Source organism: Lathamus discolor, chromosome 3, assembly GCF_037157495.1.
Source record: "Lathamus discolor isolate bLatDis1 chromosome 3, bLatDis1.hap1, whole genome shotgun sequence".
NCBI lineage: Eukaryota > Metazoa > Chordata > Aves > Psittaciformes > Psittacidae > Lathamus > Lathamus discolor.
Window position 1 is genome coordinate 152458767 of NC_088886.1, and position 19050 is coordinate 152477816.

General features: G+C 44.6%; 1 protein-coding gene across 2 annotated transcripts in view; it reads left to right on the forward strand.

Moving 5' to 3' along the window:
- The window catches only part of INPP5A (inositol polyphosphate-5-phosphatase A), a 215545-nt gene that overhangs the window by 159989 nt on the left and 36506 nt on the right, over positions 1 to 19050 (forward strand). For both annotated transcript variants that reach the window (XM_065672509.1, XM_065672510.1), the window contains exons 10-11: positions 17549 to 17644; positions 17968 to 18042. In XM_065672509.1, coding sequence (XP_065528581.1) covers positions 17549 to 17644; positions 17968 to 18042 — 171 coding nt within the window. The remainder of the gene's footprint in view (positions 1 to 17548; positions 17645 to 17967; positions 18043 to 19050) is intronic.

Here is a 19050-nt window from a genome sequence, read left to right on the forward strand (position 1 = left end):
TGTGCTTGAAATGGTGTCACCTCTGTCCTGTACTGCGTAAAACATATCTCAAATCTACAGTCTGACCGTGGAGATGAAGTTAGTTTCTTCTTACAAAGTCCAAAAGGCTTTCTTAGTGAAGAGCAGGAAGGGGGCAGGATGTGAGTCCCTGGCAGTGACTGATACCTTGTCTCCAGTGAAAATGTTAGCATCCAATCTCTATGTTCTTTAAAATCTAATCCTGAATTTTTGTACTATTGCTTCCACAAGAGCTCTGTTAGGATGCTATTTACAGCTATTAAAAGCTTCCAGGAGGCTCAGTAATAGGTAATAATGTAATCGGCAAAGCCATTAAAGGGTTAAAATTCATTTTATGAAAAGAGATTATAGGATCTTTATCACATGTTGTTTATCTGATCAACAGTTAACAATTTAAGACAGTATTATTCTAGTAAAAAGAAGATTTGTTTTAGATACTGACATAAACATCCCCTCATAATAGTGGCTTTTCATTTACTGCATTGCAATGTACCATAAGCTTAAAGGCACAACAGCTCCTTTGTGTGTCTCAATAATGCTTGTCCAGAGTGATGTCAGTCAATTTTGGACCTATACAGTCTGATGTTATTCTCAGCAATCACAGAATAGATTTATTTTATTTTTTTTTCCTTTAATAAGGTTATGCCAATAAAATCCTTGGAAATTCTCATGTTCCTTTTTGGTGCCTTTTCCTGGAAGACCAAGGTGTGCTACCCACGTGGACATTTCTGTAAAGGCTTTAGGATCTTTCATGTGGTTTCTACTGGCTTTTGGTGCTCCCTCGTGTTAATTTTTACATACCATTGGGTAGTTAGAGGACCACTTCATGTGGTGACTTTCCAAACGTTAGTAACCGCTAATGGTTAAATAGCGTTTTGTAGTAGAGGTTGAAAACCTCTATATACCTAGAAATGTATATAAAAACTCTCTATATAAAACGCTGTATACATGAAGTGGCATCCTGGTAGGAATGAATTCTGAGTTCAGCCTCCACTGTGGCACTCCAGGATCCTGGAGGTAGTCCCATACAGAAGGTATATGAAGGGTCAGGCGCTTTGTGCTCCTTGGGAACTATTCCTTCAACGTGGAAAAAAGGTCTGTAGAGTGCTCCAGGGTTCATTCAAGATGCACACGGATTACAGCACCATTGCTGCTCATTATATTAAGCCACTCTAGCAAGCTTTTTGTGTGGCGCTCAGAACACCTTGCGTCCATAGAGACAGTAAAGAAATGCAAAGTCTTTATGGAAATCACTTTGTGTTTCTGTATTGCTATTTCTAGATTACTTTTATCCATATTGCTCTAATGCTTCTCTGAAAATAATACAATTCCTTTTATGCTTTCAACTGAACCCGAGGTAACTGCTGTACCATCATTAAGCTTGCAGAAGCACAAACTTAACCTGGATAGAGTTGGACTTCCGTATGGATCCTGTATTTCCCTGTCATGTGGGGGTCTTTTGAGTCCCAGAGTCCCTGCAGCACAGCCCCTCAGCTCCCCTTGGAGAACAGCTTCAGACTGCGGGTGCCACTGCTTGCTTTCTCTGCCCTTCACTGTGAACCGTCGAAGGACCACAGGAGGTGGCACTGTGTAACCCAGTCACTGGCAGCACTGGCGGAAAGTCAAGTATGTGCTGAATGCTTGAGTGACAACAGCTGAACTCAAGCACACCAAAGGTCCAGAGTATACAAGAGATTTAAATTAGAGATTGCCAAAGTGGGATGAAGATTTGTTTTCCTTCTGTCCACTGGGTATTTTACATTATATAAAATGAATACTAGATGATAATTGCCAATCTGGTGGCTTGTATTGATTTAATTCAATAAGCAGCTTCACCTCCACCTTTTGCATGCACTTGGCTTAAAATATATGCATTATGAAGACAGTGATTCGAAGTCTTTAGGAAATCAATATCAAGACAGGATTCTGTTCTTCAAATATTGACAGCAGAATAACGCTAAGAAGCAACGACAAACAATAAAAGCAGGGATAGACAAAATTAAGGCTGTGGCTCTATTGTAGTTAGGCTCCACAGAAGTCTCAGGCAGTTGCCAGATACTGCATATTGTATGTGCTTTAGCAAATAGCTTGCACCGACTCCTTGCTGTCAGAATTCCTGGTTGAAAACCTGTGCCATTGAAAGGAAAGGCAATTTTTGACAATGGTTTCACTTGAGTTTTTGCCAATAATTGATTGGCACAGGGGTTTTTCAGCCATGAGTGTGCCCTGGGAAGATACAGACGGGTATATGTGGGCTGTTACCAGTAACAGTGCTCCTGCCTTCAGTAATTTCCCTAGAACTAAACAAAGCTGACATCGCAGTCTGTAATGTTACAGTATTTAAGCAGAGCAGCTCTGTGTGCTAATTTATTGTGGTTTTGTAATGGTAATTTTAAACTCCTTTCATACTGGCAGCTGAATTTCCTCACATTTAGTGTAGTTCCAAGAATTTGAAGGGTGTCTTTTATGGAGTAAAACATGTTCCAGTTAGTGCAAATCATACTGGCTGCTTAGTTGCTACAGACCTGAAATCAAAATGTTATGGATAGTTCAGTGCTGCAGTATGCAAGCAATACTGTGTTATTGACATTCATTCAGAAAAAATATTTATAAATGCCATTCAGAATGCTGGTCTGTTTGGACTTTCCTACTCTGAAATATCTGAAGATGGTCTGGAAGTCTGGGTAATGCTTAGTGAGTGTCCAGTGCATAGACAGGAGAATTTCTTTTCAGTAGGAGTGGAAGGCCCATCAAGTAAGCCTCAAGTGTTACCTGCTGGTAAACGTCACCGAATAAACCAGCACAATTTGTTTTGCGTTTCTGCCTTTGCTTTTTGCAGTTTTGGCAAGTGTGAATTTCACAAGGACGTGGGCATTGCAGGTGGAACGTTTGGGAGCTCTGTTAGTAGAAGATTCAGAGTTCGCGTTTTCCTTGAGCAGACTGGCAAGCTCCTTACCTTGCCCTATGTCTGTATGAATCCAGTGCTCAGTGTGTGCTGACGTGAGGCTGCCATGGGCTAGGGCAGAGAGGTGCCTGGGTGAGTTGTGGACGTTCTGCAGCACAGGGCAGCTTTGGTCAGTAGGGTGCTGGGTTCCTCCCGGATCATCACTCCAGCAGTTTTGTTGTTCCTGCATTATTCTGTGATTTCTTTCTCTTGCCTCTAGTCAGGAGTGTAATTTGCTGTGTTCATTACTTCTAGACATTTAGAGCAGGATCAATATTTTACTGTATCTGACCGGGTTCCATTTAGAAAGTAGGACAAAAAAATTACATCTTCTATTTCATCCACTTAATAAAGCTGAAAATGCTGCTTCAGAAATTGCAGAGATCTTCTGCATGTATTGCTGCTTTACATGCAGAAACAGAAAATGCTCATCACAGGAAGATTATGAAGCCTGCAGTAGTGTGTTAGTAACTGAGGAGTTCACCTGGTAGAAGTGGCCAATTTTAATTGTCCATCTGTAGCCACCAGTCTTTAATTTTTGTTTAGAACAAATTGGGACATTGCAGAATCCTAAAAGAGGAATAGATTTGTGCCTGTAGTTAAGTGGGAGGAAAGGAAGGAAGCACTGAGCAAGGTTCTCACTAGCTGAAAGCTCAGTAGCTTGACACTCATTTCAGGCAAACTAATGGAAAAGTTGTTAGTGGGGAAAAAAATGGCAGAATGAGGCAGTTTGTCGTGAGATTAACAACCTGGATGAAAATGGTGATCAAGTGATTGCATGGCAGAACAGATCCATTGGGAACTGGTACCATTGTATCACTGCGTTCGGCTGTGCTTTCATGTGCAGAGCACTGAGGAGTTCGTGGTAGGCAGAGCAGCAGGAGACCTTGACGGCAACAGCTCAACCTCAGCTCCCATGGCAGTGCCATGGCATGTGCCATTAGTGCATCTTTGGGTCCATTTTACATGTGGCTGCAGAGCTGGGATATTGACATACATCAAACACCTTCATGTGCTGAAAAAGCATGATTTTGGCATGAAAGGAGAGTGAGGCACTCTGCCTTTTTCCCAAGACCCTAGGCCAGGTCTGGATGCCAGAGGAATTCCTTTCACAGGTATCAGGTTTGCAGAACTTGGCTTCTTAGACCTCCATCAAATTGAACTTCAGCAGCCCTGGCTGGTAGTTCCAAGCAGGTTTCCCAGGAGTTTGCAGTTGGAACGCTGCTGTCTCCATGTTCTGCCATGTTTGCAGCAATGTTCCCGTTCGTTTCATGTCTGAATGATATCTAGAAATTACCAATAGGCAATTTCAAATGAAAAATCATGCCTGAGTAATTAACCACAGGAGTGATTCATACGAGGTCCTGCTCTTGCAGTGACTGCCAGAGGAACTGGTGGGTATCCTGTGTCTTATCAGGAGCTAATGTCTTTCTGAGGATTTGTTTAGTGAAAGGTGCCATTTGCTTCAGTTGAGCAGGAGATTGGTGCAACGGGGTGGCCTGTGCTATATATGATGAGACTTGACAAATGCATGGTCACTTTTGGGTTGTTTTGACTTGTAATTTCTTAAAGCTTCTTAAGCAGACTTGGGTATCTCCTGCCTCAGCTCTGCTTTTCGTTCAGATTATTCCTGCAGAGTTTCATGCTGGTGAAGGAAGATTCCACTTCTTTATTTCTTTATCTTATGCATCTCTTTGATGCTAGTCATTAGCAAGTAAAAACTGCACCTGACCACAAACAGCTGATGAAACACTTATTTTAGTTATCCACTCTGTTCCTGGCAGAGACAATCAATAGGTAAAATCTATGCAAATGTGAGAGTTCAAGTGAGGGCTATCCTGAACAGGACTTAAGCTATGAGCCCGCCTTTGTGCCAAATTTTCCAGGGGTTTTTTTCTCCTGTAATGAATACATGTATTTTGTGCATTGGAGCATGGCACAGGCCTTTTTGATGGCAGGCTCTGCAAGAAAGAGGAAGAGAGTTTTAATCACAAAAGCACGAACTTCAGTCAGAGAAGTGATTCTGCACTTTGTTTCATTTGTAAATGGTGCGTATTGGCTTTTGTGACACAGAACCCAGGTCCAATTCAGGACAGGGCCTCATGGATTCTTTACGTAAGACTTTGTGAGTCTGAAATAGTGCACATGAAAGAGAAGGAGACTGAACGTAATTTGTTCCAAGAGCTGGCCGGAGGTTTTTTCCAATCAAGATTCTTTCAGCATATTCCTCTTTGTTGAGCTATAAGCAGCTTTTAAAATAATAGCATTAGCCGATATTTCAGGACTTCACTGGGTGTTCCCAGCTATGGTGATTACTTACAAGAAACGAGAAATGCCGGTATTGTAACCTTTTAATGGATATGGGAGACTCGTAAACTCAGTTGAGATCTGAGCAATTTGTAGATTTCAAAATGAGCTGTAGAGTTCATTGAAAAAGAAAAATGCATCATTGAAATTCATGGGGCCACTTTGGTTTTCTTTGCTGAGATTTATCATTGAAAGCCATATTGCTTTCCCTTTGCTTTCATTTGAAGCTCTTCAATGCATTGTTTTTAAGGTCCATTTCTTTTACAAGCTTTTCCTTTCAGCTTGCCCAGGGTTTCAGGTCCTATGAACATCTGTTTGTGCCTAAAATCAGCCAGGACCTGGACTGTATCCTGCCCCCCTACCCCCTTTTGTTTCCAGAGGCTATTGTTTCCGATTTCATGCTATCAGAGGGGCTGCATGTTTTCCTGTGTGAAGTTGTCAGAGAGATAAAAGCACAGGAGCAGGGTCACATTTCGAGGGATGGGCATGAAAAATTGGTAAAATGTATCTTGAGGGCCACCCACAAGACTTGCTTGAAGAAATTCACAAGTAGGGAGCAGAATGGTAGTTTTAGAACTGAGCAGATTCCGAAGTGGAGTCACTCCTGGTGAAATCAGTGTTTAATGGGCAGAAGTCCCTTAGATTTACGCTCAGCTGGTTTCTTCCTCTGCAGTAGCTTTAGGGTCTCTAGTTGGACTTTGCTAGGAAGGAAATGCCATCATCTTCATTATGGTGCCTGCCCATGTCTCTTCAGCCGGAGGATGAGATTTAAAGCAAGTGTGTTATACCTCTCAGTCACCATCAATCCGGTGGGGAAAAGAGAGACGTGTGGAAGGGTCTCTACCTGTCCAAAATGTCCGCTGTGATACGAGACCTGCAAAGGATGCTGTAAGGATGGTAATAGAAAGACAAATAGTGCAGCTTAATTAATTAACATAACAAAATCCATTTTCCAGGAGGAAAGCATGGCACTAGGCTTGTAATGGTGCTGCAAAGCGTGATTACACAAAGAGGCTTCCGATTTGGTCTCATATGAATTCCACAAGTGGCACCCAAGTTGTAAAGGGTGCAGGATAATTCCGTTGGGGGCAGGAGGCAGGACATCTGCGGTGACATCGGCAGGTGCCTTGGACAGTGCAACAGAGCGCCCTGCACACCTGCACTAACAGGGCAGTACTGAGAGCTTACGTGTATTTAAGTGCTAAAAAGCTAGTTAAAAGTTCAGTCCATCCTTAACATACTGTCAGTACAACTGGAGCAGGGTTTTGCCAGTTCATGTATCACAACAGTCTGAACTGTTTTCATTTATGTCTTGACTAAATGTAGAATGAGAAGATGGTTTTAATAGCACTGATTTGGGTCAGTGATTCACTAAATCTACTACTTTTATTTTAGGACCTTATAATGAGGGGTTTGTTAAAGTGTGTGACAAGGAAACAAATGAGATATTTGAGTTGTGATTTTTCCATGGGCAAAAGTTAGATTAGGGATACTGTTGTGGTTTAAACCAAGCCACACAGCTCGTTCATTCACTCACTCCCCCACACACACCTTTCTCCCTCTTTCTTTCCTTCCCAGGAATAAAGCCAGGCATTATCTTACTGCCATATAGTTTCTGATTTAGTAAATTATGTGTGTGATGCAAACCAATCTAATACCAGAATTTTAAGGGAATGCATATTTTTCTATAGCTTTTTCCAAAGATTAAGTCCATTATTTTTCTTAAATGCATAAAGTTGCAATTTAATATAAGAAACTATTTGTGTGTGTGTGTGTGTGGAATTTGGCAACATTTTTGGCTTAAATTCAGCCAAATTTTGGAAATTCAGGGGGGACTAATCAGATTTTTTTTTTTCACTGTTTTGTAATATAGCAGAAAAATACTAAACACAGAATCCTAGAATGCTTCAGGGTGGAAGGGACCTTAAAGCCCCTCCAGCTCCAACCCCTGCCACGGGCAGGGACCCCTTCCACTGGAGCAGCTTGCTCCAAGCCCCTGTGTCCAACCTGGCCTTGAGCACTGCCAGGGATGGGGCAGCCACAGCTTCTCTGGGCACCCTGTGCCAGCGCCTCAGCACCCTCACAGGGAAGAGCTTCTGCCTAAGAGCTCAGCTCAGTCTCCCCTCGGGCAGGTTAAAGCCAGTCCCCTTGTCCTGTTTCCTACAGGCCCTTGTCCAAAGCCCCTCTCCAGACATGTTTTAAAAGTACAATAATAATTGAATTTATATCTTTGTGGCAGTATTTGTGGAAATTAATTTGTTTATAAATAGAAAAAGAAGAAAGCAACACACAGTTGTTCAATGCACGTGTTCAGCAGTTCTGCAGGTGACTCTAAGTAAAAGCACCAAGTGGCTATTTGTAAATAAGAGCATCACTTGTGAGCACTCTTGGTTTAGAGCTGGTCACAGCCTCCGATGCCCCACTGGGTGCCTGGTGCCAGTGCCAGAGCAGCTCCAGCGCATGCCATGGTGCTGCCAGACCAGCACCAGCAATCATGGCCCCTGCGAGGTTCCGGTTGTGTACAACCAGGGTTACCCCAAGGGCCATGCAGGACACCTTGGGCTGGGCAAAGGCCATGTGTGCAGAGGCACCTCTGCAACAGAAACCCAAGCACGAGTTCTGTTTCTGGGGGAGAACAGCTGTATGCTTATTTATCAGCCTGCATGCTCACTTACCAGCATGCTGACAACCACACTTCCATATCTTGCATTGCATGCAGTATGATGGAGAGGAATTTTAACTGCTGTTGTGACTGCTGCTGGTAACATCCATTTCTGGTCTCATGGGTATAAATTCTTTCTGAAATCAGCTTTTCTGTAGCAGCAGTTCTCTTTGGCATACCTGTCTGATTTTGGAGGGGTGAAAGAATTTACTTTGTTTAGCTTTGTCTCAACAGGGAAAAGAGCAAAGGCAAAAGTAAAAATTAATAGCACATCTTAAAATCCATTACAACTTCTCCCTTTTTTTCTGACTAAAGGTGAGAGAGAAAGGCCCCTCTAGAGGAAATAAAGAAGTTATTACAGATTTCACTTTTTTGTAGAGTATGAAAAAGCTTTCTGTATGTTAAACAGTCTTGTGGACATCTGGCATGATTGGTTTTAATCTGCTGACTAAAAAGTCAGGATTAAATCTTGCTTTACACCTCTTTGTATTGCAGTCAGTAAAGTGACAGAGCTGCTCTGAAACAATGGCACTACTTATTCCACCCAATATGCCATGTGGTAGATCACCCCCTTTTTCAGCACCACTTCTCTGCAAAGACAATGAAGCATCTGGTGGGGTTTTCCTGCGTCCAAGATATTTTTTGTCCGTAATTTCACTCAGCCGGTCTGCTTAGCTCTCCCTTGGTGCTACTTTTTGAGACAGGGTTTGCCAAACCCAGTGGCAAGAGGTCAGGAGGCCAAAGTGATGAATTTTTATGTGCCTGTTCCTTGTGTTTCTGCTCAGTCATGATTCTTTGCGCGCTGTGCTGCCTCTGAAAGGGAGCCACAGTGAGCAATTTGTCCTCCTGGGCTGGAGAGAATGGGGAGGCAGATGAGTTAAAGTAGCATGTATGACTGCGGACAGAGACGCACACAAACATTTTCTTATGGCAGAACAGAATACTCCTGTCACTATTCATCGCGAGAGGGGCTTGGGAGATTTGTAGCCTGTTGGCTTTCGATCAAGTGACAAATGAATTTAACAGTACTTAAAGATACAGCAAAAAGAGTAGCACTTCACCAAGTGGTCCACAGCTGTTGGCTTTAAAATGATGTTGCGTTAACACTTTTGAACTTGCATTATTCCCCCTCTCTGTGCAAGGGGGAGCTCTCTGTATTTCTCAGCATACTTGAATCCTTGTTTGCTTCAAGTTAAAAATGTTCATCTGTGTTTCAGAAACCCTGTAGAATAGGCTGTTTGTTTGCCCAGTAGGGCCCCCATGCTATCCAGGAGGATCACTGGTCCATCTGAGCAGAGGACAGCAGAAGCTGCGTTCCTGGCAGAGCTTCCTGTCCTCTCTCAGTGGTGCTTGAACACCCGCTGGTGTCAGATGAGCCAGGGACTGGCATTTGTGGCTGGGTTAAATTCCTCTGAATCCCCATCCAGCGATGAGAAGCTGATGTTCCTCCAGGCCTCCTCTCTCTGATCAGCTGTGTCGCTCTACTTGCTCAAGGGCTGTCTTCAGTTTGTTGTTGATCAGCAGCTGAGCTTTGGACCCAGGCAGTGGAAGTGGTGTCCTGGAGGGAATTCTGAACATTAGGACAGGAGAGGATAGTTTGTGTTGGAAGGGACCTTAAAGCTCCTCCAGCCCCAACCCCTGCCACGGGCAGGGACCCCTTCCACTGGAGCAGCTTGCTCCAAGCCCCTGTGTCCAACCTGGCCTTGAGCACTGCCAGGGATGGGGCAGCCACAGCTTCTCTGGGCACCCTGTGCCAGCGCCTCAGCACCCTCACAGGGAAGAGCTTCTGCCTAAGAGCTCAGCTCAGTCTCCCGTCGGGCAGGTTCAAGCCATTCCCCTTGGCCTGTCCCTACAGGCCCTTGTCCAAAGCCCCTCCCCAGGTTTCTTGTAGCCCCTTTAGGCACTGGAGTTTCTCTGAGGTCTCCCCAGAGCCTTCCCTTCTCCAGGCTGAACAAGCCCAGCTCTTACATCTCTTACAGCTGTAAGAAATTAAGAAACATGGGAGCGGTGACGTGAAGTGCCAAGGATGTAAACCAACACCTAACAAAATTCTGTGGTGCTTCTTGACTCACTTCCAGAACAGGACACTGCAGGGTTCCCAATGTCAGTACTGTTCTTGGCCACCTCATGACACTGATGGGTGCGCTGCCCACTACAGCTGCTGCCCATTGATCAATGCAGTAATTCCATGTTATCTCACTCAACAAAGAGCAAGCCTCAGAAACTCCCATGCAGCATTTTGTTCCACCGACTAGCACTGCCAGAAGGAGTTAATTCCAGAGTTTGCCCTTTTAATTATCAGGAGTTTTGTACCAAATCAGTGACATGACCTGGTTCAGGATAAAGGCTTGGCTTCTGAAGAGTGAGACCCTTTGGTTTCCACAAAGTAGACTTACAACAGTGGGTATCATCTGTGCACTGGGTGACGCACTCCCATTACACTGTTCACTAGTATTTTTGCTCTTGTCTTCTATTAAGCTTATTCTCCAAAATGAAAATTGGAGCTGACTTTAAGCACCTGAAATGTTGGGCAGTTCTGAAATCAAACCACTTACCTACCTAAAATCTACCTAAAGCCTCTCTGCCCTTAGGCAGACAGCAAAATGAATGTCCCTTAAAGAATGAGGGAATTGCAGCCATTGAACATTAAGTGACCTGCATGAGGCAGGAGCGTGTTCCAGGGTGCCAGCAGCGGAGGCCTGTGCTCTTCCCAAGTCTGAGCACAGCCACGAGACAGATGTGTGCCCTTCACCTCATCAGATAACCTCAGGTATGTGCACCAAAGTGGGAGAGATGTTAATACTGTTCCATTGTTTCCCATAGATGGGCAAAGGACATGCTCCCTCTGAGTTAACTTTACTTGTTAAGGGAGAAAATGTGATAGGAAAATAATTTACACTTCACTCTGTTTGTCTGACCTAAACCAGTTGGGAGTGGGAAATTCACTGTGTTAACTGGAATGATCTGTACAGTGTTATGGTGAGACTAAAACTTGGCTGATCAGGTGATGCCTTGCTGATGCAACATGTGGACAATTTCCTCACTGTATTTTCCCCTTTCTGTGATTTTTCAGCCTCCCTGATTCAACTTCTTTTCATCCTACCATGTATTACTCCTTTCTCATCAATGTACTCCCTGTCTGGTTCCACATCATTTGCTCCTTTATTCACTTTTGAAATGGAATATGAGTCCAGCAGCCTGTACATTTAAATAATCCTTTTCACCTAGTTATGATCAAATGTCTCAGAGAGTCATGAGGTGGGATTGCTGAACTGTGCTCCTCTCCCATCTGCTCTCACACAGCCTCCAAGCAGTTTGCTGCAGCAGCACCGTAATCTGAACATGCTGAGAAGTTGGGCTCTGACAAGTCCCCAGGCTTATGCTTATTGAACAAGACACAAACCATCACTGAGTTCACCTGTTCCCAGGAGCACTTACCCGCGCATTAAAATACATGCTTTTTGGATAAAATGAATGAAGGATATCTTTGTAGAATACTGTGCAAGGTGCGAACCTAAGGTTTACTATAATCTCCCTGGTAAAATGGTCAGATTGATTGACAGATCAGTACCTGTATGACACATACACAGTGCCCAGTAAAAAGACAGGGAATGCATAAAAAGCAGTTGTGGAGTGAAACAGTTGATGTGGAGAGCAGGCAATAGGGTAACATGTTCACTTACTGCATCTTTTCACTGCCCCTAGTATGGCAGCTTTGCATCTTCTCTGGTGTGGTTACTGATGGTGTAAAGAAGGAAGGGTGCTGAGGCGCTGGCACAGGGTGCCCAGAGGAGCTGTGGCTGCCCCATCCCTCGCAGTGCTCAAGGCCAGGTTGGACACAGGGGCTTGGATCAAGCTGCTCCAGTGGAAGGGGTCCCTGCCCGTGGCAGGGGTTGGAGCTGGGTGAGATTTTAGTCAGGCATTGGAACAGGCTGCCCAGGGCAGGGCTGCAGTCACCATCCCTGCAAGTGTTCACACACTGTGGAGACGAGGCCTCAGTGCCATGGGGCAGGGGTGGCCTTGGAAGTACTGGGCAATGGTTGGACTGGATGAGCTTGAAGGGCTTTTCCAACCTGGCTGATTCTGTGAATTCCCTTCCCACCCAAACCATTCTAGGATGTGCTTGCAGGTGGCAGAGCTGGGGCTGCTGTAAACTGCCTGCGAGGTTAAATCAGTTCTGAAATGAATACAGGCACCAGTGATATGTGATCGGCATGGATTTGCCATCAGAAAACAGACCGTACACTTGCAGGAGCACACTGGAGGCTTCACACTCCATCCCACCCAGCCCCTCAGCATCCCGCTGCCCTGGGTGGGAGCTCACCCCTCTGACAATACTCAAAGAGGAAGCAGGTTTGCATCTTGATACTCAAGTGGCTTCTCATTAATGCTTTGTTATATTTGTTTTTTATCCAGCTAACATTTATCTCACTGCTCAGTTAAATTCCTGCTCCTGGAGGCTTATTAGTATTAAAAGCATAGCAATTTCTCTGAGACCTTATTGCTATTTACACACAGGTGAAGTTAACACAAGTTAATATACGACATAAGGGATATTTTTTCAAGTAAAAGCGTTTCTCTCATCAGATAATTTTGACCGCTTCCATTGGGGAATTCAGCTCTGTCATTTCCTAATTGTTCTCATCAGCTCTGTGGCCGAATGCCTGTGCACCCTGTGTAGAACGAACTGAAGTAAGTCTCCATTTTGGTGGCAGGTAGTTTAAAAAGCACAGTGTAACCCATCCTGGAGCTAAACACACAACTTCACTGGCTCAGGAAGTTACACTTGCTGTGAAGGAAATCGCACCAACCCCTCAGAGGCAAGGAGGAGCCCAAACAAGGCAGATGTTCCTGTTATTCCCAAAGTAACAAGTCTTTTACCTCATTGGTTGCTCCAAATAGAGCTTGCATCCAGATGGTAATTAAAAAACTGTTTGGTTATCCTCATTTAGTGTCAGATTAATTTGGAGTTCTGAGCAGCATTTCAGGAGCAGCTTTTCACTGTCAGGTGATACCTGTGCCTCCGTCTTCTCTGTCCTGCCAGAACCCACAGTGCATGTAACCGGAATGAAACCAAGTATCTTCCATTCAACTGATCTGGTTGCTCAGGCCGGTATTTCAGCTGGCTCATGTCAGGTTCTTCAGCCTGTGCACTGCTGTGCTGGCGCGTGTAGTGGCACACATGGCGCAATCCGCGCGGCTTCTGGGAAATTGCAAGTGCCTTTTTCCAAGAATAATTCAAAGTACTGGGAAGTGCCGAGGGAGGAGTTCGGGTCACTGGGAAGCGCATCCTCAGGATCAGGAGAGGAGGCAGTAGGAAAGCTGGAGCCTGTATGTGCGTGGATTTTTTCCCTTTCTCTCGCAGAAGAGTTTGTTCTGCGGTGGCAGACACGCAGGGGCTGAGGCACACATCGGGAGGGGACTCGGGAGCCTAGGGGATGCTCAGAAAGCAGGACTGCAAAACCAGTGAACATGAGGTGCGGTTTGCAGCAGAGGAGCGCTGCTGGCAGGGACAGCAGAGCAGGTGACAGCCCTGCAGAGGCTTTCATATAGACACGAGGGGAAAAGAAATCCTATAATACATACTGTAGAACATTGTGAGTGAGTTGTGTATGTAACACAATTGTTCTAATGCCTTTATCTCTTTTTACTGTAAGTTTGCAGAAACAGTCTAAAACATTTTGATGTGTGTATCCACGGCAGCAGCTGTATTCTGACATGAATACATTTGACGTAAATGCATTTATGCTGTAAATCAAAAGGTTCCCAATTTCTGAGGATTGCAGAGATTAGAAGAAATTCCAGGTTTGTCTCTTGCCGATGTAAAGACCCTTCACTCCCAGCTTTGCAGAATAGGACACTTTTATTGCATTCTAAGGCAATTATCAGAAAAGTCCTCGCGATGATTTACAATTTGATGACATAAATTATTACAAAGGATTATATTTAAAATACTGTGGAGCTTCTGTCTGTGGGCAGTGTATATGAAAGTGGGAGTAAGACCCAGCAGTGTTTGCTAAGCACAGGCTGAATACCCAGTTCTCCTTCAGCTCCCAATCCCGCTGTCTTGCAAACTTTTTAACCAAGTCTTGTTTCCAAAGAAGAAAGATGTTTTTAAGCAGATAATGTGGGTAGAGTTTTGATGCCTGATTTCCCCTCTTCGGACTTTGTAAAAGGGTACCTTTGAGGGAATACCCAGAAGGAAACAGTGTGGTTTTATAGCATTTTGATTTCCTTTACCAGCGACAAAAAATCCCTTCAAGAGTAGTCTTGTCTCAAAGGGCACATGTTCCCCAAAGTTTTCTGCTTGGGTGACTACGACTTTGTAGAAATTGAAAGGAGGAGGAAAAAAGAAGTGCTCCAGCTTGTATAAGAAATGAACCTTTGCCCAATCACTTTTTGTCTGTGAATAAGGTAACGTTTTGTGTGTGTGAAATTTGAAAGCAATAAGGTATGTGGGTCCTTTCTCTGTATTGGTTCTCAAGAGTCGATCGCGCGGTTTTTTCTTTGGAGCGAGCCTGAAGTTGTGAGATAAAGCAGCTCAGAAAAAGAAATGTTCTCAAGCAGATGCCTTTAAGAGACAGAAATCATGAATTTCTTGAATTGCAACCACTCTGGGGGTGGCTACAATGACTTTTTGACAGTGACAGTAACTCTGCCTTGTCTTTTCGAGCCCTTCTTTGGCCCATTCACTCTGGAAAGCTGCTTAAGCGCCCTTAAGCGCATTAGCATTTGGATGCTCGGGGACCGTATTGACCCTCATTTGGAAAGTTTAAATGAGTGAAAGATGGAGCGATTTGTTAGGGCTTTAGAAACCAGCTTTAGAGAGCGGCAGGTTTTCCGCTTTGGTTTGTTCGGGTGCTTGTTCTAATCTGGTGTGCTGGTTAAAGGCGACCAGACTGATTTGTGACACATGAGCCCAAAGCGCTATTTTTTGGGCCTTGACCCGATTAGCTCATCTGTGCCTTGAATTTCAATGGCTCGCGTCAGAGGGAGCACTTTGGGAATGGCTCGCTGGTGGATTACCTCACTGGGTCCGCATCGACACAGATGGCAGAGCAGTAATTACGTGTGCAACTGACAAAAGGGATCCTGTGGGATGGGGAGGATGCAAGGGATGTGCTGGAAATAAGTGGTACCAGACGTGGAGATAAGTGGTACGAGACGTGTACTTCCCTGGTGGCTGTGTACCTCTCCTCCTCCTCCCAGGCAGAGGCAGGTTCAGCTCCTGCCAGCCCCTGACCTCTCTCCTCCCAAGCCTTTCTTACAGATGCTGCAGCAGGGGTGAAGTTCTCAAAGGCAGCCTGCAGCTGTGTCCGTGTCACCAGCACTCCTGCCCTCAGTGAAAACTGAGTTCACAGACACCTTTGGCCCCGTCAGTGCTGTGAGCGTGTCAGGGTGTTTAGGATAAACCAGAGTTAGATGTTTGTAATCTGTAGACATGGCACTGCTTTTTGTGGGGGAAGAAACAAGAAATACCCATCAGGAAGGGGCGTTGTTTATTCAGCGAGATGGGGAATCAGCGCCCCTTCAGTTCATAGACTTGAAGAAAACCATCAGATTCAGATTTTATTTTTCAGTGAAGTTGTCCTTTAAAGATGCAATGGCTTGGCTTGTTGCTTTCTGGTCGTACTGGGCAGCATGCGGGGACCTTTATCAGGGGTTGTTTTGTAATCATAGCATCACAGACTGCTTTGGTTTGGAAAGGACCTTAAGGCTCATGCAATTCCAGCCCCCTGCCATGGGCAGGGACACCTTCCACTAGACCTTCCAAGCTGCATCCAACCTGGCCTTGATGTCTTCCTAGAAAATGGGGGCAAAAAGTCCATTGACAGATTGTTCCTGTTGTAGCACCGGTCACCTCGGCTGAGATCTGAAGTACTTGCTATCAGGTGGATTTTTGTTTGAATACGTTTGGCATGTATTTCTTGCCTTGGAATAGATTCAGAATGGGGAGCTGAGAAGTACACTGCAGCTTCATGGCATCATGTCTGATAGATAACTACACTTCTGATAATGAATCCCAATATAAATATAGATTTATATTTGTAAGAGAAGCATGTCATAGGGTGTGTAATTCTATTACCCTATTACTACAGAATATACTTATATGTGAATATTATGCACGGTGAAAATCTGTTGTCTGGCCATTATGAAAAGGAGTGGAACAGACAGAGCAGGGAAGTCACCTTGTAGCCTCTTCTTGACTGAGTTATTTTCTTTATTATGCTTTTATTAAGAACCTCCAGCAAAATAAGCTTTTGCCCAGGATAGTCTTTGGCAATATCCTCATCCAGGGCTGTGTGTAGATCCTGTCAGCAGCTCATGCCATGGCTGTAGCAGAGGATGCTGAACTGGCTCGGGGTGTGGATGCTCATCTTCATTGCTTCCTCCCTGCCTTCGAGTAACACCAAGGTTTTCTCAGTTCCCCTTCCTTGTGGTTTCCAGCACCAGGCAGATGGGCTGGGGCACAGTTACCATCCACTGGCTTTGCCCAAGCACTTGGTGAAGCCTGCCTGCCTGTAGGGATGTAGTCCATTTCTGCATTTCAAAGCACTTAACATACTTAAAGCTTCACTAAAATTAGAGGTTCGGTGCATCCAGAGTATGTTTTTAAGTTAAATACGTGCCCAAATGCTTTGCTGAAAGCTCCAGATTTTCACCTGTTACAGTGCAACAGAGCAAGGCCTTCAAACAGCTTGTCCTGTGTTATCGCTGGGTAGCTTTGATGAGCACTGAAACTGGGCCTCATCCAGGTGAATGGCAAGTGAACTGAGGCCTGGCACTTCCTTGGAAGTTCAGACATCTGTGCCTGGTAAAGTGGTGATTGGTGATAAGTTTCAGGCACCTGGTCCTCAAAATATCCCATCTCTGGAATGTTCCCATCCCTGTCAGTGCTCAAGGCCAGGCTGGACACAGGGGCTTGGAGCAAGCTGCTCCAGTGGAAGGGGTCCCTGCCCGTGGCAGGGGCTGGAGCTGGAGGAGCTCTAAGGTCCCTTCCAACTCAAACCAGTCTGTAGTTCTGTGATTCTGTGGTACCTAGAGACGTGATGTTGCCTCTTATTTAAAAGGATGATGCATGGGGAATTTGCTTTCCAGAGTAAACTGTGAAACTTACCGTCAGGTTGCATGAGCATTGTTTGGACTTCAGAATTATACTTGGAACATGAATTGACAGGGCCAAAGTGTTTGCAGTCAGGAGCCAACCCGCAGAGCTGTCATGCCAATGTAGTTATTAGCTTTCAAGAATGGTGCAGAAACCAGCAGGGCTGTGGATTCGTTATTGTAGGAAGTGGCCTTTGAGAATGTTTGCACCTAATGTGTGATAAGCATCAGACCTGTGAAAGAACCTGGGTGCATGGTAGTAACTTCAATGAGTATTTGCTTTATCTGATTGGTATTTTCTTAATATTGCCTATTTCTGTCCAAACGGTAATAAACGGTTTTAAATCTACCATGAGGGGAAGTGACTTTAATGAGCAATGCTTTGTACTTTGACCCACAGCAAATGCTGTTCTCAGGTGTGCACTGGAGATACAGAGATTGATACAGTTCAATTAAATGTGGCCCTATGTTGCGTATAAAGCATTTCCCTCTGTCCCTCTGCTCTCCGTTAGACGCTGTGTGCGAAGGCCACAATGCAGACCGTGCGGGCGGCTGACACCAATGAAGTGGTCAAGCTCATATTTCGGGAATCTGATAATGACCGAAAGGTAAACAGCAGAATGCCCTCTGTCCCCTGGGTAAACAGAAACGCTGTCAGCGCTCCTTCCTGCTCCACAAAGCACGAATATAGTTGTTTCCAGCTGATAATTTAACGGGAGGGGAGGGATCTTGATTGTCACACCTAATGCTCAGTTAATTGGATCTCTGTAAGTGATTGCCAGTCACTCAGGCTGACAGGGAGCTTTGGACGTGGGCAGCTGCCACATGGTTTTCAAGGGTTGCATGTCTCCGAGCAGGTCATTGCAGCCTCTGTGCACTGGGGAGCTGAGTCCAGGAGCTTCACTGACCTTTCTTCTCTATGTTTTTTCAGGTCATGCTACAATTAGAAAAGAAGCTCTTTGACTATTTTAATCAAGATGTATTTAGAGATAACAATGGCACCGCGGTAAGTTCATTGCTAAACAAGTTCATTGCTAAACACTTTCGAAGGAATAAGTTGCAAGCTCCCATAAAGATTGTGTTTCTCTGCCCAGCCCTTTCTTCTCATCAGCCCTCTTGTCTACAAAAAGAGAAGAGATAATTCATCTAATACAGTAACTGCTCCTCACTTAGCCAGTTATCTTGCATACAGCTTAACTTTGGCATCTCTTTACCTGCTTTTTCATAGAAAAAATTGTAAATTAAATGCACATGACAGTACATTTTTCTTCTCTGTCCTCTGGTCTGCATTTCTTCAAGCATCCTGCTTCATTCCTAGCTCTTCATTGTGCACCATAATAAGTTAGGACAAGCCCTTAATGCCAAGCTGCTCTGAAAATACCTGGGTCTGCTGAGCATACAAAGAACAATAAAAACACGTGAATAAATAGAATAGAAAGCTCAAAGCCGGCAGCCAACTGGCACTGGTTGGGCAATCATATAAGGCTTCCTATGAGGAGAAAGCAGACAGGAACACTGATGTTCTGAGCTGTAATGAGGACTGTTGATTTTTCTGTGGAGAATGGCTTTGTATCTTCTTTAAGGTGATTTTATTTCAAAATGTAACCACTTCATTCTGGAAGGTCTCTGTATCACTGCTTGCAGCTTCCTCACTTTCATCTGAGGTTTCTGGGGTTATGTGTCTAAAGGAACAACACTAAGCATAAAAAAACCACCCAAACCAGAAATGAATCGCTACAGTTATGCACAAATAAACATCAGAAATGTGCACATTGCGTGTGGGAGCCTTATTGCAGACGTCATGGGCCAGACCCTCTGCTTGTGAAAATTGGCCCAGCTTCACTGTCATCAGCGGAGCTATGCTAGCGTGTGCTAGATCTTGTGTGTAAGCCAGTGACATTGGTCTTTTGAGTATACTGAGCTATATGAATAGCGCAGGCTACACTAAACAACGAAAACCTGCAGAAAACTGTGTGTCAGAGCCATCTGTTGACATCCATCCTGCTCATTGGAT